Raw genomic sequence first — 18,183 nt, forward strand, 5'->3', positions numbered from 1 at the left:
ACACCTAGCAAGCTATAAAAATGGGTGTCACTTGCTTCAAAACTCAGCTGCCCATCCCCTCTTAAAAGTTCAAAATCCAGATTTATGCCACACTTGGTTACGCCCTGAGCCCTGTGGTCGATGGCAACAGGAAAATCAGGGGCAACATAGAAACACCATAAATTATCCAGGCACACTGGCCCATGGTACCCACCACAGATTTCGAGATGAACCTGCCACATTGGTATATATTTGGTGTATTTGTGTGAGGGGGATGTGGAAAAAACAATGGCCCAGCTTTGGGACTGAAACTGAAGTCAGTTGAACTGTTTCTCTTTTCTTCCCCAAGCCATGGGCGATTGCTTTCTTCTAAATGATTATGGCTGATGAAAAACTGACATGATTTACCATTGGAAGCCAGGTCGGGAACTTAGCTCATTCCTCCCACTGCTCAGATGGTCTCTCACCTGGCAGGGGATGAAGGGCTGAGACTCCATAAAGGGCCTTTCATTCTGGCCAATGGCTCTCCCTCTCCCCGCCCCCCCATCAGTCCCCTTCTTTTTCTTCAGATAACTCTCCAGGAGGGATGGGTCCCCGAGAGAACCCTGGGCAGCTGGGATTTCCAGTTCCCAAGGGCCTGCTCCAAAAAAGCTTTGATGCTGGAGAGTGAAACTGACTCTCCTATAAACTCCCTCCCCATCCCCCCCAACCTCCCATCCCTGCTTTTGTCTCCTTCTCTCCTGTCCCTCCCTCTCTGCCCACCTACTGCATCTTTCTCTACCCTCCCTGCTTCTCTCCCTCCCTCTCCCTTTTTTTTAACCTCTTGTTTGATGCTGCCCGGTGGGGGGGCTCGTTCCCTCTCCAGCTGGGGGGAGCATTCCAAGGGCCTGGGGGAGGGGATGGATGGAAAATTATGCTAATACAGGGAGATAGACCCGCCTTTCCCCCTGCCCTCGTGGAGCTGGGGCTGGTGAGGAGACAGCAGCAGGGGAACTGCAAATAGGGTACAAAAGAGAGCCAGGGAGAGGTGGCGCGGACAGAGCGGCAGGCTCTGCCTCTCCAGCAGGCAGAGGGACAGGGGCGCTCTCCTTCACCTTGGCTGCCCTCACCCTGTCTGTCTGTTTATAGGATTTCCTACTCCTCCTCCCCGCCACTGGAAAGTTTAACCAGCCTTTAAGAAAACCCGTCCTTGCAGCTTCTCCTGCGCTGGCGGATCCTCTGCATCTCCCAAGCCAAGCAGCAGAGACTCGCATCCGAGCCTCGGTGACAAGGAGGAGGAAGGTTACAAGGCTGGCTGCAGCGCTCCCTCGCTCGCTGTCTCCTTGGAGGGGCAGAAAGAACATGAGCAGGACAAGTGGAAACTCTCTCTTCTGGGTTTTCGCCTACCTCTGCCTGGGGACGTTGGTTTCTCCGACGGATGCCAAAGGGACCTATTACCACCACCCCGCCCCTGTCTCTTACAGTAACAGATACAATCTTTATACCTCAGGATCTAGCCCTCAGCTCAGCCCCGGCAAACCCATGGGGAAGCACAAGTAAGTGTGGCTCGTCTTTCTTTTCAGCGCTGTCTCTTTCCCATTAACTAGAATGGAAATCGCAGGCTGCTGGGTTTCACTGCGGATCGGTTTCATGTGACGGGGCTCAGAGCTGCCCGGGAACTCGAAGCTACATTTCTGGTCTGGGCAGCGAGCTACTTATCCGGAGCGGCGGTTGGAAAGTGCCTGTATTTCTGCATTGACTCTGGAGCGCTCAGGCAGAAAGGCGGGGCGGGGTGGGGAGAAGGGATCCGGATTAAAAAGTGTAACACCCCCGCTCCCCCTTCATTTGCTCTAGAGGCGCTTGTTTGGCCAGAGCTCGCTCTACCCGTGAAAAAAGGACCGATGTGGGGTTAGGAGTAAAGAAACATCGAAAAGAAGCGATCGATGCTGGCGGTCCCCAAACCCCAGTAACGTTTTCCAGCTGCTGCCCTTAAAAGCTCGGGCTGAAGCTCTAACGCCGCTAGCCACAGGTGGCTACTGGGGAAAGAGCCAGCCTAGCCCTCACTGTGTACCGTACTAGCTCCTGGCCAGCAATTTGTACCATTGGTGGTGCCGGCCTTGGCTCCTAGGGCAGTGAGGCAGGGTTTTCCGCGGGCTCCTGGGGCTGAGGGGTAGAAAGAGGGTCAGTCAGTCTCCCCAGCTTCCTCTCCTGGGGCGCCTGAGCCTCAACTGGAGGCTGGCAAGGGGCTCTTTGGGAGACTTGCATGGGTTAGCTGTCACCCCCAGAGCTTCTCTTGCACTTGCAGCGCTCCATGGACTCAAGTGCTGCTCTTCTCTCCTTCCCCGGCCCCTCCCATTTATAATACTCTGCCCCACTAGCTGCTGCACCCATTGGCATCCACTGGTGGGAAATGCCTCCAGCCCCAGGCAGGCCGGAATGGGCCCGTGTCATGCCCTAACCCAGTGCCATCCCTCCCTGGCACCTCTCCCTGTGCCCTGTCCTTTTAGAGGGGGGCCATACAGAGGAGGAGGATGCTTTGCTTTTGTTGCTCAGTCCCTGTATAGTGGGGCTACTTGGCAGCTGAGCTGGGGAGCCAATAGCAGCTTCGCCCTAGACACATGCTCAGCCCCCTTCCCCCGTCCTCTCCCTCTTCCCACACCAGCCTGCCCACCCACTGAGTCCTAGGAAGGATTGAATTGCAGGGAGGGATAATTATCTGGGGGAGTGCTCTGGCCTGTGCTATGCAGGAGGTCAGCCTGGATGGTCACGATGGTCCCTCTGGCTTCAGAATCCATGAAAACTCAGCCCTGATCCATTCAATGGGAGAGCTGGATTATCTCTTCCCTTCATTTTCCAGGGAGCTCAGAGAATGGCCTGTGCTGGGTGGAATCCAAATCCCTAATCTCTTTACTTTGGCGTGAGTTTCACGCTCATAAAAACAAGGCAGTGATAATACTAGCTCTAGCCCAGCATAGAGCAAACAGGGCTGGCGAGGCTACACACCTCGCTCTTACCAATGCACCAGTCCTGACTGGCTTCCCCCTATTATTTCAGACTTGGGCTCCTCTGCTCTAGGTGGACAGCCCCTGCTGTGTTAGCCCTTCTCCTCTCCTAAGCCACCGCTGCCTGAATAATATAATGATCTGGGATGTGTCTAGAAGGGTGCCTTAAGAATGAGGCTGAGACCCTCAAATTCATTGCACATGTGACTGAAAGGTGAAGGTTTCTTAGTGGTGAGGGCCCAAGGCAGCAGCTCCCCAGGCTTTCTTAGTGGTGAGAGCCCAAGGCAGCAGCTCCCCAGGCTTTGGTCAGGGTGCAGGTGGTGGTGGGAGAGTTGAAGCCGTTTCCTCACTTGGGGCAGAGCAGCCAAACACCAACAGAACCATTTCACCTTTGAAGAGCTGTTTGCCCCAGCCCCATGAGCTCACTCATCCCCATCTGCTTTATCCCATGGACCCACCATATGCATCTCAGCCTTTGGCTTTGTCCTTGCACCCTCATCTTCTCCCGCCGTGCCATCTGCTGTGTCCCTGTGGCCTTAATCCTTCTCCTTTCTACACTTCTCTGATATCTCTGCCCCACATTATGAACTTCTCACCACATCCTCATCTGCTTCCCCCCACAGCCCAGTGTTTTGCTGGAATTGCCTCAGCGTCCCTTTGTTCTAGCACTACCCTGTACTCTTCCCACTGGGCCTGCCTCTGCTGATCTCAATCCCTCTCTCCAGCACCCAGGTGGATTGTGTTGCACTTGCTGCCCCACTCTGACTGTCTTGCCTCCCATATCCATCTAAACTTGGTTACAGTCTGCACATTAATTGAAATGGTGCCATTACTTGGCAGCATGTTCCCACGGTGAGAAAAAGAACTTGTCAAAGCAGACTTGCCGAACTGGACATCCAAGGCAGAAGCAACCTGGGCACCGTTTGATTCACTCAGTGGCTTGCTCAGTGCAGGCATTGTGCCTACAGGCGGATGCCTGGGGATCCTACCTTTTTGCAGTCACCAGCCATTCCATCTCCCAGTTGTGAGAAAACTCCTAGCATGAGCTACCCAGAAAGCTCCCTCTTTTTCCTACTGTTGATAGCCATGCTGCACTCCACTAGAGCAAGCTGCCCATTAAGGCTGGGAGCAGTTCCCGTTACTGATGTGGGTGTAAGGCAAGTAGATAGTCCCCCCTCCACCACCACCCCAGCCTATGGTCCTGTCTTCACTGGACATGGAACCAAGTGTAATCCACATTAGATGTTACTAAGACCCTGTCTCCACCATAGGAACTACCAGGGCTGGCTCCAGACCCCAGCACGCCAAGCATGTGCTTGGGGCGGCATGCTGCAGGAGGCACTCTGCCGGTTGCTGGGAGGGCGGCAGGCAGCTCCGGTGGACCTCCCACAGGCATGCCTGCGGAAGATCCACTTGTCCCGCAGCTCCGGTGGAGCATCCGCAGGCACGCCTGCGGGAGGTCCACTGGAGCCGCAGGACCAGAGAGCGGCAGAGTGCCCCCCGCAGCGTGCCACCGTTCTTGGGGTGGGGAAATGGCTAGAGCCGGCCCTGGGAACTACCATAGTGAAAGACCTGGTTGCAATACAGTTGTCCCCCAGCAAAGGTAAGAGGTGAGTCAGCCTGGCAATGTAGGTGGGATGAACTATGATTGAATCATGTTCTCAAGCCATGCTAAAGCTTGGCCATTTGCAGAGCTGTGGGGAATGTGGTTCAGTCCTGCCTACACCTCCAGGCAAGGTTTTAGAGCACTGCTGGAACCAGGAGCTGGGGAACCTGTGCTCTGTGCTTATTCTGGAATCTATCTGGCAAAAATCTGAAGCAACCCCATAAGGACCTGTGGGACTAACCTCCAACACTGTGAGTGTGGTTTAGCAGACAGAAGGAGCCCTTGCTTCAGGAGCCTAGCCACTAAGTGCATGAGGGAAGCCAGCAGCCAGGAAGAGTCCTGTGCTCTGGAAGCCTCTCCTGAGAGCTTGGGGAGAAGGAAACAGCCAGGTGCATGGGGAAGCAGACAGCTCAGATCTGTCTTGCAGCCCAGGGCTCCAATCCCAGAGTGTAAAATACAAAGGAGGTGGAACTCAGCTTCCACAAGGTTGCTGAGCTCTAAGCTAAAGAGCTGAACCTAGACTTCTCAAGCTTTGCTGGAGATGTGCAGCTATTTAGCTGCATCCCATTGATCAAGGTGACAGATGCTTGGATGGATTCATGCCCATCTTGTGGGAAATGCTCGTACTGAGATCTCAGACCCTGTCCCAGTGTAGCTATTGTACTTCCTTATGTTTGCCTGGGACAGCACTCAAAGTCGCAGACAGCAGCATGTGAGTGAAGAGCTAGGAGCAATTTACTTCCTTTCTTGGTTGTTGTTCTGGGGTTGTTGTTTCAAGTAAAGGCTGGGGAAAGCCCTTGATGTGAGGGTCTTACGTGAGAAGGGTACGTGTACAGTGTATCAGGGATAGGAGAACCAGCCCAGATTTAATCAGAACGCACCAAACCCTGGGGCCTCTCACTCATTTGAAAGTGTTTGACTGACTGGCTTTGCCTGTTCTCATTGCAAAGTCACAGCCAGGAAGGGAAGCAGCAGGACCAAAATACAGCAGGGAGCAACTAGCTTAGTGATCTTGCTGACCCAGATAACTAGAAAGCCCTGGAGATCTTGCAAGCTGATCTCCTGAGAAAGCCTGAGCAAAGACATTCAGGCACAGTGAAATGAGCATCTGCGATCCTGCCAGCCCTGGGGAGATGGAGCTCCTGCAGGCTCAGAGAGAGTTCTGCACAGATAGCCCACAACCAAATATCCGAACCCCTCCCCGGAGGGGAACAGTGCAGGCATGATCAATAAAGCTCAGCGTTACGTACCTTGCTGTCAAGACTCAGGGCTTGCACTGAAGGAGCTCCTCATGGCCTGTGACCCAATGTGTCCATCACTACTGTACAGCACAGCTCCTCAGTGCAATCCCAGTGGTTTTACACGTGGTCTAATGAACCACGAGGCAGGGCCCTCTGTCACCATGCTTGCATGGCATGATATTAACCTGAGTGGTCACAAGGAGGCTTCAGGTTAACAAATGCAGAGGCTGAGCACAACACGGAATCCAGTCTGGGGCATTCAGATGACATTCATCTATCCCCATTTCTTCCCTGGAGACCCCAGCACCAAGCTGGGTGTGGAGCAGTGGGGGTCCCCTCACTCTGAGCTCTCTTGCTGTGACTTTTCCAGGTCAGTGGTGTTAGCTAATTCGTTAATCCAAGTGAATGAACAGGTGGAGGGAGCCCTCTAGCAGCCTAACCCTAGTGGAAGCATTAGTAGCAAATGTTAGCCAGGTGCAAGTAAACTCTGGACTGGAGGGTTTTTTGAGTCTCTCCCTTGGAAATGGACTTTGGCAGCAGTGACCTATTCTTCTTCCCTTTTGGGGAATTCCTGGTCGCTGTTTCTGGGCAGTAGTTTGACTGTGTTCTGCTTTGTTTCCACTGCAGGAGCTACTGTGCGTATGTGGTGCAGAGAAATGTGACATGCACCCTGCAGGATGGGGTGGAGAGCTACGTGAAGGCAGAATATCACAAGTGCAGCTGGGGGCCCAAGTGCCCAGGGAAAGTCCTGTAAGTACATGTTGGACATAGCCATGGGAGTGGCATGGTAGGATCCGATGGTCATTTAGACCGAACGCTTGCCCTAATGTAACACATATGGAAATATGAGTGTGCTGCTTTCATGTCACTGTCCCAGGTCTGGGCCACATGCCTCCTGCATGGATGAAGCTTATCTGGCTTTCTGCATACATTAATGATGGGGAGGCAGTAGGTTTGCATCTCTGGAATGTGGGAGTAGTGGATATTGCATCAGAAAAAGAGATCCAGTGGATGGGGTACTAGCTGGGGCTGCTCATCCTCAGGAGCTCAAAGCATTGACCTTTCAGTCTGAGTATTAATACCCTCATTTGGCAGATGGGAAACAGTGGTACAGGGAGGTGAAGCAATGTGCCCAGAATCACACAGTCAATCAGTGGTGAAATCATGAACAGAACCCTGTATACACAGTGTTCATTTCTGGCCAGCCCATCTCAAAATATACAGCAGCAATAGAAGGCGGTTCAGAGACAAGCAGACAGAGCCAAGAGACTTCTGCATGAGGAAGGATTGGAAAGACAGGGATGGTTTAGTTTAGAGAGACAACTGAGTGGCATGTTAGAAGCACACAAATATGAAATGATACAGAGATGATAAATCATAATACTACCCAGCTCATATACAGCACTTTTCATCCATAGATCTTAAAACGCTGTACAAAGGAGATTGGTATCATCAGCTTCATTTTAAAAATGGGGAAACTGAGGTAAAAAGCAGCAACATGCCTTGTCTAAGGACAGCAGCCAAGCCAGGAACAGAACCCAGGTCTTCTGAGTCCTAGGCCAGCATGCCAACCACTAGTCCATCCTACCTTTCCCTAGGAGCACCCTAGTGACTATCTCACAGCACAGAGAACAGCTGACAAGACATTTAAAACAAGTCAAAAGAAATACTTTTCTTTGCAATGCACTGCAAATCTGTGGCACTCATTGCCACAAGGCACCACTAAAGTCAGGAACCTAGCAAGACTCAGAACATTAGACATTTTTGTGGATGGTAGAGTAAAGTTAATCACAGTTGCATTAGATAAGGTAAAAACATAAGGGATACAGCCCCTCATGTTTCAGGGCATAAGTCAACCACTACCTGCCTAGGCTAGGAAGAAACTTCCCCTTAGAGGACAACATGTGGTAACTCTCCACTACAAGGGTGGACGGACGGACTGTTTCCACCTACCTCTGAGGCAACTGCTGTTGGTCACTGTAGGAGACAGGATACTGGACTGCTACTAAATGGATCCATTCGGCTGACCTGGTTTGGCAGGTAGTGTGCTCCTCCATCTCCAAAGCTCCTGAGCTAACCACTGGACATTGATGCCATCACCTGAGGCTTTCCTAGAGCTGTCTCTGAGTGACTCAAGGAAGTGGGGGGGCAGCACAGACCCCCATCCTTTTGACCCAGGAGCACTAGCCAGGACTCCCAGTGGAGTCCATGACTTCTGCTCCTTAAGCAGCCGGAGGGAATGCAACCATAGGAGCTCACTGCACTATGACCTGGAAGTGAACCCATGTCTCCTTGGCAACAGCACCCAAGCTAGTGCACTAACCACTAGGTCCCTGGGCCAGCCAGACTCATGGGGCAAGACAAATGTGGGTTTTCCCTTTCCTTCTCCCATGGTGCTGCTCCCTTGGAGGGAGCCGGTTCCTGGCCCAGCCATTAGGGTGCTCAGGGCTAGAACGACTGATCTGAAGAGCGAACAGACTTCCAGAAGCAGATACCCTTAGTTTTTTATTTCCTTTTTATTTTTATTTTTTGGGAGGGGTGCCATTTAAACCCAAACATATTGCTGCCCCCGGGGAGAGAAAGGACAGAGGCCCTGATGCCCCAGACCTACTAGCACACTGCTCCCACTGGGGAGATAAGGGGCAGGAGAGAGTTGTCTGAGGGAGAGATCACTCAAGGCCTCTGTCCCAGGTAGGGAGCAGAAGGGCAGTCTCTTGTCCTGCCCAGCCCCAGCAGTTTGGAGACACCACTAGTGGGTTTGCTGTTTGGAGACACACTCCCCCCGTCACACCAGCACATCTCCCACCCTTCTTTCCAACCAAACCTGCCCTCTCTTCCCATCTCCCACCAAGAGGATGAATGGATGAGGCCCACCTACCAGTGGGTTGTGCACCAATGCTACCCACAGGCTCTCATCCAGTATCCCCATCCCATCAAAGGGCAGCAGGAATGAAATCAAGTCACTGTCCCGTTGGTGGAGTAAGACAGCCTAGTGCAGCTGTATCCACAGTGTCATGACTGGGTGAACTCATGTGCTTTATGGAGGTGGCCTGATAGGTCCCCCCTCCATGGCACCTGCCTCAAATCATCTGGCAAGGATTCTAAGCAACTGCACTGTAACAGCTGGGAAGAGCTGGCTCGGGGGAGGGGGTCAGCAGAAAATTCCAATGAAAATTAAAATAATGTTGGTTTTGCCAACATTTGTCATGAAAATTTACAGAAACATTTTAATTTGGAACATCTGCCACAGTGCCTCCTGCTCCCATTCTTTTCTAAGCAGTGGCTCTCTCATCGGCCTACATCTCCCATGATACATCACAGTGAGGAGGAGTTGGTGCATCATGGGACTCCCTGGTCATAGTGCATCCTGGGAGTTGTAGTCCTGGAGGGAAACTTCCCACAGAAGAATGGGCAACTGAACTACAACTCTCTGGAGGTACTGGAGCAGCATATTTTGGTTGTCAGGAGTTAGCTGTTGGTTTTTCATCTGGTGTTGGGGGTTTTTTGAGGAAAAGTCCAACATTTCTATGGAAAAGAGACAATTTTGGTGAACATTTTCATTTGTCAATAATCCAATTTGACAGGAAAATTTTGACCAGCCCAAGTCCAGGGTTCAAATGCAGAGGGGCCTGAAAACGTCTTTCACTGAGCTCAGTACATCCAGTGCATGTTGGGTGCCAAGTTCTCTTGGAAACCTGGCTGGCAGCTTAGCAGCAAGGCTAAAGCAGAACCCAGGAGCCATGACTCCCAGCCTTTGCTATGCTCCCTGGCAGAGAAATTTTGGTAGTGTCAGTTGAGTAGGAGGAGAATGAATGAACTCCAGCAAAGGCAGGGAAATCCCCACATTTCCCCCACTCCCTCAAAAATATCATGACCATTAGGAACCTCACAGTTGTCACTATGCTGCATTCTGTAGCTTGCATGGGACTTCTGTGAGATTGGGGAGGGGGACAACTCAGTCCACTTGAGCTAAAGGAGAATCTCCACAAGCTGATGGCAGTATAGGGCCTATGAAACAGCATTTTGAGTCCATCGGGTGGAAAGCAGCAGTGTACACATAAAAGCCTGTTCTTTATATGCATCCATAGTTAGCCAAACTCACTCTCAAGCATCTGGGGGTGGCAGGTGTTTACCCAGGCTTGCTGGAACAATTTTCATGGTGGGGGGGTCCTGAGACCCATTGACCCAAACTGTAAACCTTGTGTATAATGGAAACCACTTCAAGTCAGGGATTGCTGCAGCACCCTCCTGCACCCCTAGTTCCAGCACCCATGAGTTCACCTCACTCGGACATGGGTGTGAAAGGTCCTCCTAGGTGCTCCAAGCTGACACTGTGCTGCACAATGGCACTCACACCACCACTGCAGCAGTGGGGCTAGGTGCTAAGTCTAAAAGCTCAGCCCAGCCTCCGCCACTTGAGCTAAGGAGGGTCACGCTTCTCCCTGAGCAGGATCTATGAAATAAAGTTGCACCGTTCATATGCTCCCCACTAGAGGGCAGCAGTTCACAGGCTGTTTCTGCTAGCTAGCCATTTGGTAACAAGCCCCACTGAGCACTGCCCTGCTCCCACTCCCCACTCCCCGGCCCATTGCATCCCTTCAAAAAACACACTGAACCAATGGCATTTGCTGAAAGAGGTTGCATTGGCCAGCTGCACTTTTTACACCACTTGGAATGCTGCACACAAGAGAGAGGCAGTTTTTCCAGGCACTGTTGATCCAGCTGCAATAAATACTTCCTATTGCTGGCAGTCAGGGAGTTGGGGAGTGGGTTCCTAATTGCAGAAGGGCAGTGTGGTCCTCATCGTGAGTGGTGCCAGAGGGCAGCGCAGCAGGGCTAGGAGCGCCTCGTGCACCAGATGCCTTGCTCACCCCATCCTGAGTTCCACTTACAATCCCCTCCCTCTGCCAAATGCAAAGAGCGACAGACTGCAGCCCAAATGTCTGCTCAGAGCCGAGGCGCTGGCTTGTGCCAATGTTGTTATTGACAGCGGCTGAGCTCGGCAGCTTTTACTGTGCACCACGATAGTTCCGGGCAGGCTTAAACACTCAATAAAAAATACCATAGTAACTTGGAGGCTTCTGGAGGGAGAAATAATAAAAAGCAAGCTGCTTTTTCCAGCCCCTGCTCCCCCTTTCTGACCCTTGCTTGTGTTTCCAATTGAACAAATAGCAGCTCACGGCAGGTTCATGTGCAGCGTGGCGTTCCAAAGGGGCTGGCCAAAAGGAGCCTGGAGGAACCAGGCGCTGAGCAAAACCCTTCCCAGTGGACAGGGACTCACCGGAAAAAACTACCAACCAGAACAAGCCCTCCTTTCTCAAGCACATTGCGAGCAGCTGAGCTAGAGCAGGCCGGTGATGCTCTCCCTTTGGAGAAGGTGCAGCGTTTTGTGGGTGTGTACTTACTTGGCCACATACATGTAAATCAGTGCCTGTATACATCCACCTGTGTATGTACTAGGGCACGTATGTAGCTTATACACCCCTCTCCAAGTGAATACAGGCAGAAGTACAGGAGATGTGCACATGCATCCATGGCTGTGCGTGTCAGCTAATGCCTTGCACCTCACTTAGCTATGAATGTCAGAATCCCTTGTATCAGTGCATGTCTGCACTTGTGTGCATTAGAACAACATAAGGTGCTCCCCAATGGGCAAAGACATCTCCCTTTGTGCTTGACATCTGGGTAGCATATTCCCCCTACCATGCAGTAATGCACATGCAGAGTTTTTCCGAAGTGGAGTGGAAAGCTGAGGGGCCCAACTCAATAAATATTTGAAACAGTGGAACATTTTCAATGTCGCCGTTTTCCACTCGAAAATGCTGTCGGCAAAATCAAAATGGTTCACAGGAATGTTGATTTCAACTAAGTTTAACAGAAAAAAATTGAAACTATTTCAGTCAAAATGATGTATTTTGTTTCATCTTGCTCAGTTTTTCTTGTTTTGACATTTATATCAATATGATTATATTAATATATTTGTATTATATGTAGCATGTTTCAACGGAGGCAAAATGTTTTGTTAAGGTGATTGCAATGTTTCTGAAGTGAAATATATCAGAATTTCAATTCCATAGTAAATTTCAACTTTTTGTGCCCACTCAGCCCAAAGGGAATTTCAAAATATTAGAATTTCCTGTAGAGCAGCAATTCCATTTTCAGAGCAGCTTGAACATTGGTTTGGCTCACTTTGGGAGCAAAGATTTGGGTCCGTTTTCATTCTGTTCCAATTGGTTCCCACACTCCCCGTTCACACAAGGTCACTGGAACTCTGGCAGGGATGAGGCCTAGAGAGAAATGGGGGAGAAGGGGGAGTTTACTCCTATCCTAATGCTAGCTGTTGAATTCACATTAGTGACACCGCTGATGAGGTAGAGTGAGGGGAAGATGAGGTGGGATTAAAGTAGAGGCTCTGCTGTTTGAAATATGCAGAGGAAGGATGGGCCAGTTGTTAAATCCCAGCTCTGCGTTCTAGGGTCAGCTTTCTGCCCCATTAAAGGGACCCTAGGATATGTCTCTTAAGCCTCTCTCCCACTTTCCCCTTCTGTAAAATGTGGGCAGTAAGATGTGCCATGCAGGGATGTTGTAAAGCTCCCTCCGTCACTGAAAGTGAAGGACTTTGGGAGTCTTGGCTAGCAGGCGGTGAGTGAGGTGCAGAGGGTTAACAACATCCATCCAACCCACAGTGCTTCCCATGAGGGGAAAATACAGATATTGGGCATTGCTGCCCCCTACTGCTTAAAACAATCAGTATTCTATAGCAAATACAGCAAGTTCATTGTAACAATGTTCCCCTTTAGAAACGTTCTCCAAAATACAGCCATCTTTCGAAAAGCTATTTGACCAGTCCTGTAACATTCCACAGGAAAGATCTCCCTCCCCCGTGCAATTCTATTGCATTATTAAAAAACAAACTTTGGAAAAAGTTTCTCTTTTAAGTTCTGTAACATTTCAGTCATTTCCACCAACACCTCTGAGTTTTTTCTTTCTTACACAGACAGTCATTTACTGTGTATTTGTGCAAGTTTTAGCAAAATGACGCCCATTGTAGTTGCCCTCCAGATGCTACAGCAATACCTACAAATTATATTGGTAGTGGTCTTTGATTTTCAAAGTGAGAGGCCCAGCAAAGCAAAGAAGGAAAGGTGCATAAGTCATCCTTTGTATGTTCTGCCCCTTCCATCCATCCAGGTCTTGTCGATCTGACTGTAAGCTCATGGGGGATGGAGAGCTCTCTTGCTCTGTTTGCACAGTGTATGGTGCAAGCTCTGTTGGGGCCTATAAGGCAGTTACAGCTGGGCCTAGATCCACCCACATGATAGTGTGTGGGCTGGAAAGAGAAATGCCACTAATGGTTACTATTTATCACCTCCAGCATGGCAAGAAAGGTGGTTGATTCAGTCCCCGCTCCCCCTTCTGTTATAAAGCGCTCAAGATCTAGATTTCAGCTCATGACTCTGCTCTCCCTTCCCTCCTCTCTCATCTCCAAAAAGGTACCGCACCTTCTACAGACCCAAGTACAAGATTGGCTACAAGACAGTGACTGAGCTGGCATGGAGGTGCTGCCCAGGACTCATGGGAGAAGGGTGCCATGACAGCCCTACCGATCAACCAGGTCTGCTGCCCCAGCGCCCCAGCCCTAAGATTCCTCCTGGTCACAAGATGTTTCCAGGTCCTAGAGTTCCTCCCCATCCCCAAATCCACCCTGAGCCGTTTCCAGGTCCAAAGAAGAACCACTATGGTGAGTGATTGAGCCTTCCCTGGGGAGCTGCATTTCCTTTGATTTCACACCCACAGGTTATGGTTGCACAGAAACTAATGACACAGTCGGCCCCGTTGTTACCTTTCACCAGCACCCGTGCAGTGTCGGTTGTAGCTGGGCTTCTGCAGGGTTTCGTAGGGCTGGGTTCCTTACACTCATTGCAGCATGGATCATTTGGAGACAGAAAGTCAGAGAATTGTAGGATTCATAAGCATTTATAAGGCAAGTTGGGTTTTAGGGCCAAATTGATAGAAGGTAATTCAACAGGTTCCAGCAGCCCATTCCAGCTGAGCTAACTTCTGCAGCAGAGTGGCTACAAGGTGCCCATGTAAAACGGGCAGCAGGAACTAATGGAGGGTGTTTTGAAATGTACAATACAGTTCCAGCCCTTTAAAAAATTCCGCCCATGTCACAAAAAGAGAGCATCTTGATTATACTATGGCTCAGTGGAAATCACTCTCCAGGCAGGCAATTCCTTGCAGGGCAGGTAGAACTCTAAAGGCCTGGGACTCAACTCTTTGGAGCAGAGAGGCACATCTTATCTTTCAGAGGGCTAGGCCTGAACAGATGGGCTCCTACTTTCTTTGTCACAGCCCTGCTTTTCCAAGGCTGCTCCCACCTGCAATGCTAAAATCAGGAGATTTCCCCAGTGCTGGGGGCTTGTCTATGTTCTAAATATGTGCTTGGGGGTGGTGGGAGGTCATCACTGACCAAGTTGCACAGCTAAATAAGCATGAGGCAATGTGCCTCCCATTCTCTTGGGACGGAGGGGAAAGAGGCCAAGAGATGGGGCAGGGATTTGGGTTTTGAGCAGCCAGGCTTGCTCACACTTCACCTTGTAGGGAACACAAGGAGGGTTGGTAGGTTTGGGCCTGAGTCAAAGCCCACTGAAATTAATGGGAGACGACAGTAGACTTTGCATTAGGCTGCAGCAGAACACACCTAGCTGGAGCATCTGTACGTCTGTCTCTGCTTAGGGCAGCAGGAACTCCATGGAGGGGCAGATACAGAATTTTTACATACATTGTACAGCAGACCAAGAGAAAGGAGGTAGTTCTCTAGAGCTACCTGAGGCAAGTGGGGTGGGACAGGACACGGGGCTTTGCAGCCTCATCAGACTGCTCAAGCCACAAAGGAGCCCTTTCCAGCTCCCCGCGACCCAACCCTTGGCCAAAGGCAGACAGACATCACTTTTAATGGGGACTGAACCCATCATCCCCCAAAATACAGGCCTCTACCCCGTTTACTATCAGTAAAGAGCAGGGATTACACTTGCTGAATCCAGATATTATAGGGGGACATGAAGTCAGGCTCAGAGGGCCATAGTCATTAATACACAAAGGGAGGAGAAGAATAGAGACTTTCAGCTATTCACTACCCATCCCCTTGCAGTTATGGCCTGCAGCTATAGACATAAGAACACATGCCAGCTGACTCAGGCTCATGGGGTTCAGGCTAAGGGGCTGCTTAATTGCAGTGTAGATGTTGCAGATTGGCTCTGGAACCATGTGAGGTGAACTGCAGCCCAAGCCAGAACATCTACACTGCAATTAAGCAGCCCCTTAGCCACAGCCAGCGGGCTCGGGCTAGCCACAGGTTTTTAACTGCAGTGTAGACACACCCAAGGCGGCCAGGTGGGCTGCTTGCCATGTTAACCATCTGAATAGCAGAAAGCTGAATGCAAGCAACAGGACAGGCGGAAGTCAGAATTAAGGCGGAGAAAGTTTAATTCTGTAGTTGTTGTTGTCATCATCGTCATCTTCCCCTCTGTTTCTTCTCTGATGTAGGCAGGAAGATACCTGGGATCTTTGGGGACAGGTTGGACCGGCTGGAAGAGGAGGTAAGGCGCCTCTCGCAGTCCTACGACAGCCTGCACAATGTGGTGAGTGGGCTCGGGGACCACCTGCGTCTGGCCATCCAGGAGGACACCAACAAGATGATCGGGTCTCTGATGAACAGCCCAAGCGTGCCTGACTCAACGGTGGGCTTTGGGGTCATTCCCGATGGGATTGTGGATGTGGCTGACAAGGCGGACATCACCACCTATCCACCCGTGGGTGAGATCCTGGCCAAGGTGAGTGAGGTGAGTGACGTGCTGAAGACCAAGACAGATTTGCTCAATGAGGTGCATGGCCTGGTCCTGGACCATGACGGGCAGATCAAACACCTGCTGGAATCAGCTAGGCCATCACCCCTCACCTCCATTGACATGTTGGAGGAGTACGTGGACACCCGGCTGAGCAACCTGCGAGGAGAGCTGCTGGATGGCTTTGAGAAGAAGCTGGTGAAAATCCAGAGCACGTGCGACTTCAGGATCAAGGAGGTGCAGCAGCAGTGCGAGGAGGAGAAAGCTGCCAACTTGCGGCTACAGCAGACCCTGGACGGCAAGGAACTGGAGATCAAGAAGGAGATCTCCCAGCTGGAGACCCAGATCCAAGGGCTGACTGTGGTGGAGAGCTGCTGCGGCAACCTGAACTACCTCACCGAGCGCATGGACATCCTGGAGAAGGGCCTGCACAGCATCTCTGAGTCCCAGAAGAACCTGCACTCACAGCTCAACGGTGAGTTCTCCACCATCACCCTAGGGAGCCTCGTTGAAGGGCGCTTCGAGGACCTGGAGGCGAGGCTCAATGCTACAGAGAGAGAGACTGGCAGTTGCTGCTCCAGCTTGGAGGACAGCATGATGGGTCTGGTGAGGTCAGAGTTGGATGGTGTGAGGACCTCATCTGAGGACAAAATGAGGACCTTGGAGGACAGGTTCATGACCATTGTGGGGGAGCTAAGCAATGTCACTGCCCCAGCGGGCCTGGATGGAGCCGTGATGCCCTTGCTGGAGGGAGAGCTTGCCAACATGAGGAAGCAGACAGATGAGAGACTGGAGGTGCTGCAGAGCCGGCTCACCGACCTGGAAAGCACTTGCTTACTGGGCTGCGCCTCTGCTTCCAAAGATGTGGAGACCTTCCGGACAGAAATTGAGGACTGCCAGAGCAAGAACCAGGATCTGCTGCTCAGAATGGACAGTAACAACGACCTCCTGCACAAGTTGAATGCCACCATCCTGGAGATCCAGAGGCGGATTGAGGAGGAGGCAACCGGCTCCCTGCAAGGCGAGATCACCCTGCTCAAGATCAACCTGAATACCGTGAGCAAATCCCTGACAGGGCTCAAGGACTCCGTCTCCCAGTACTCCAACACCGTGCTGCACGTCAACTCTTCACTGGACGAACATGAGCGCAAGATAGAGGACGAGGTGCACTCCATTCAGGAGAAGGTCAGTGACCAAGGCTCGCAACTCATCTTCAGTAACAAGCGTGTCCTGAACCTGAAAGGCGACCTGGAGAGACTCAAAGCCAGGATCGTGAATGATCTAAGCAACTGCAAGAACGCCGCACACAACCTGCAGAAGGAGGTGGCCCAGTTCGACAGCCGCGTGGCCCAGGTGGAAAACATGTGCGGTGGGCTTGGTGCCATGACGGGGAGCCTGGACATCATCCGTGATGAGCTGGAGAAGCACACAGGCAGCCTATGGGGCTACATGGACCATATGAACGGGACTTTGACCTCCCACTCTCAGGAAATAACTGTACTGAAGGACAACTTGCTGGATTGCCAGGCCAAAGTCACAGAGCTGGCAAAACAGGTCACCCACTTGGAAGGTGCTTCAGAGGGGAAGCAGCATTAGCTATACTGAAACCCACCTCTCTTTATCCTTGAAGAACAGAATTAACTTATATCACGCAATGTGACAATGGGTTTTTTGTTGTTGTTTTTTTTAAATATAAATGGAAAGCTGCTATAATCCCTTCTCCCATTTCTTTAATTTTTTTTTTCTTGCCTGAGAAAAGTGAAACCCTACAGCCCAAGTCGTCCCTTTGCCATTACCGAACTGGACTTGATGTCCCTTCTTGTCACTTAGCAGCCGTCCTAACAACATAGCGAGATCCTGGTCATAGCTGGGTGGTTGTTATGTAGCTGTGACCCAGGAATGACAATTCAGGACCAAGCTCAAGGCAGAATCATTTTGGAGGATTGATTGCTTTGGAAAGAATAAAACTCTGTATTTGTAAGGCAAGATGGACAAACTCTGTTCCTAAAGGATCACATGCATCTTACCCACTGGGGCAAAGAGATAGTCAGGGACCCACCTTCACAACACCCACCGGGGACATTTGGATTTTAACAGGGAAAGCTTTCTAGTATGTACCCTGGGGAATTTTATTCACCTTTTTGACACAATGGCTTCCATTCTATTCAGCTGAGCCCAGGTTTCTGTCTCTCAAGTAATGCCTAAGCTAATTTAAAATTAAACGCATTCCCCATCCACCCACCCCTTTTGACAGACATCATAGGGGGATATGCATTAAGACAAACATGTCTGTAAACAACCCTCTTCCTCCCCACTGCTCTGGAGTGTAGTGCCTTTGCTCAGCTTGCTCCATAGCACAACTGGTAAGATGGAGGACACACTGTGCCCTGTTAGAGAGTCAACTATTCTAAGCATGGCATTTTCAGGGAGTCCATTTTAGGACTGTACTAGGCCTGAATTTAATAAGAACAAGGGGTGCAGGGGGTCCGGTGTGTTTGCAGGCCAAGGACTGCAAATTGGACACAACC

At 50.9% G+C, this 18,183-nt stretch overlaps 1 protein-coding gene across 1 annotated transcript; it reads left to right on the plus strand.

The window, feature by feature from the left end:
• The first annotated feature begins 1,275 nt into the window (after positions 1-1,275).
• On the plus strand, positions 1,276-17,251 carry EMILIN3 (elastin microfibril interfacer 3). Its single transcript, XM_032767366.2, has 4 exons — positions 1,276-1,514; positions 6,435-6,557; positions 13,301-13,548; positions 15,357-17,251. Exons 1-4 carry the CDS (start codon positions 1,321-1,323, stop codon positions 17,249-17,251), a joined length of 2,460 nt encoding a protein of 819 aa, XP_032623257.1. The 5' UTR covers positions 1,276-1,320.
• The last annotated feature ends 932 nt before the right edge of the window (positions 17,252-18,183 follow it).

Source organism: Chelonoidis abingdonii, chromosome 14 (genome assembly GCF_003597395.2).
Source record: "Chelonoidis abingdonii isolate Lonesome George chromosome 14, CheloAbing_2.0, whole genome shotgun sequence".
NCBI lineage: Eukaryota > Metazoa > Chordata > Testudines > Testudinidae > Chelonoidis > Chelonoidis abingdonii.